This window comes from Mesitornis unicolor, unplaced genomic scaffold, assembly GCF_000695765.1.
Source record: "Mesitornis unicolor isolate BGI_N332 unplaced genomic scaffold, ASM69576v1 C13439657, whole genome shotgun sequence".
Lineage (NCBI taxonomy): Eukaryota > Metazoa > Chordata > Aves > Mesitornithiformes > Mesitornithidae > Mesitornis > Mesitornis unicolor.
The window spans coordinates 1-2,583 of NW_010222728.1; the positions used below are offsets into that span (position 1 = coordinate 1).

Genomic DNA, 2,583 nt, shown 5'->3' on the forward strand with positions numbered 1-2,583 from the left:
ATGTTCTGCTCCAGAAAGGGAACTGACTGAAAGACTTCTGAAGATGAGTCTGCAAAATGTTCCAAGATCCTGCTAGTTGGGAGGCACTACAAACACTAAATAATTCCCCAGAGTGACTTTCCCTGCCTCTACCTTTCATATCATAACCTACAGAAGTACCCAGAGAAACACTGCACAAAGAAGGTGTGTCTGAAATGCTTTATTTTATGATAATCTTTGTATGTCCAGTCCCAAAACAGAAGAAAACAATGAGGAGAAAAGACAGGTCACATAGAACTGGAGGGTTTCAGTTGGCAGCCATGGTTGCTTGGATCCATGAGACGTAATTGCAAACCCTAGTGTAAACCCCAGGATAGCCTCTCTGTGCACATCCAATGCCCCAGGAAACAATGCCCTGGAGCGCTCCATTGCAGACCACTGGACCGCCAGAATCCCCCTGTGCACAGAAAGGATACAGATATTCAGCAAATGGTATCAGCATAAGTGATGACCCAGAGATCCCAGAAATCACTGACATTTGATGGAGCTTCACTGGACTTTTTCTGTTCAGAAGTTCTACAAAGGCCATTACTGATTACCACGCTACACCTGATGTGACTGCACCTTACTTTAGTTCCCAGGGCACCACAGCTAAGGCTGAGTAAGCTGCCTGGTTTTGACAGTTACAGGCCTTGGCAGACACTTAGGATATGTGAGTCTTGAACATTACCCTGCCAAATATTTCCATGGAGATAGCCACATGCAAAATGCAGAGCAATTGTCAGATGTGGTCATTTTCCAGAATTCCTGGATCTCAGCTTACTAGCTATTTCATTTTTGGTGAGTCCAAAACTGACATTTGTGTATTCAATGTCCCAAAAAAGGGACAATGACTGAGTGGGAAAAAACCCCTAACCTCACTCAATAAGCAACTTTCACCCTAAGCCTCCACTGTTTTTCCAAAACGCACGTTCAGACGTGCCAGTGCAGCGAGTATAGCAGATGCTCAGACATGATGGCCTCTTCTACTAGCAAAAGGCAGGAAAAAAATCTATGAGGAAGTAGAGGCAAATGTTTTACCTGGCAGGAGTCTTTCCCTCCCTCCAGGAATCCAACACACATCATGTTCTTGGTAATTTGTCCGGGGTAGGCTGCAGAGCACTCGCTTGAGGAGAGCACAGGAGCATTCAGGCACTGCAAAGTGTCTGGATAATTATCTACAAGAAAACAGAGAGAGATGGTTGGTGATATCTCTGAGTTCATTTCAGAGCTCAGAGATGATCTTTCTTAGCAGAAAAGTAACCACTGAACATCCTGTTTTAGCAGTCGCCATTTTTCCTCTGGACAGTAACCACAGAGTGCGTTCCTTTTGTTTAGATGGAACAGATTCTACCCATGGGTCCACTGTTCTACACTGCAGCCACGTTAATTTTCTGATACCTAGAAAATCACCAATGGCGAGAGCGGAGCTAAGAGCTACTCTTGTAGCAGATATGTTGGAGGAAACCTGGGCCTCAGGAGAACCATCCTTCCCTCTTCTGCAGGTTTAGTTGTCGTCAGTGGATTAGACACCAGTCACCATCCACACCTCTGACCATTGGCATAAGAGAATGGAGCTCTCCCGCAGTAATTTTAGATCCAAACCACAGACTTTGGTCTCGTTCTCAGAGAACTGATGACCCCGTTGACATTAGTTAAACTCCTAGTGCTTGGCACTGCACAACTGAGAGCACCAGGCCACAAAATTTATGGCAGTGTGAACGTGCTGGTGAACGGCACATGGATGATTTAAGCAATTCCATGTTCACAACACAGAAGAAGAGGAAGGACCTTATAAAGACTTGCCTTTAAAGCAGTTAAGTGGTTGCTGTCCTACACAGACTGATCACTTAAAAAGGCCTGTCCCACAGCACTTCTCTGTGCTTTACCCTACGCCGTTTGGAGTTAAGTGTGAGGTCTTGGAGTATCTCCAGGGCACTCACGATGCTGTACATTCCCACAGAGTACTCACTGCCATTGCTGAGTGTGTTGCCCCAGCCAGAGATGAGGCATGTGGTGCCTGCAGCCACACAGCTGGTAGGCAGAGGAACTGTTTGGACAGCTCGGTTGAGCTGGGCTGGTTCGGCAAGCTTGATGAGCATAATGTCATTGTCCAGGGTGGAAGGGCTGTAGCCAGAGTGGCGGATGATTTTAGCTGAATTAATGAACTGCTGTGTTGATTCTGTGAGTGCCAGGTTGTGCTTCCCAAGCTGCACTTGGATGCGCCTGCAAAAGAGAAGCAGCAACTTATACTTTACTGCTGCCAAGAGGTCATGAGGAACCTCCTTGTCACTGTGTGCCCTCGCTTTAACATTGCTATCGTAGCAGCTGTTTTCATGCAGGTTATCTTTCTCGTCCCACAGAAAATCCCGGGGATCCACACTGAGATCTTCCCTACTCCCAGTACAGACAGCAAATTTCTGCAGGTTTGTTTTGTTGAACTGGGACAAGTTGAATATGTAAGAGTCCTCTATACAAACATTCTGCAAAAAGGCAAACTGCTATCACCCTGACCTCATTCCTCTTCCTGTTTTCCAGTGACCAAATTTTAGCAAGGTTAATGCA

General features: G+C 46.1%; 1 protein-coding gene across 1 annotated transcript; it reads right to left on the bottom strand.

Moving 5' to 3' along the window:
- Positions 1 to 286: 286 nt before the first annotated feature.
- On the bottom strand, positions 287 to 2,244 carry LOC104533380 (trypsin-like; the record flags this gene model as incomplete). The annotated part of the gene is made up of 3 exons (XM_010193260.1): positions 287 to 436; positions 1,060 to 1,196; positions 1,991 to 2,244. Coding segments are annotated over 3 exons (541 nt in total), but the record flags the coding sequence as incomplete, so codon positions are not given.
- Between the last annotated feature and the right edge of the window lie 339 nt (positions 2,245 to 2,583).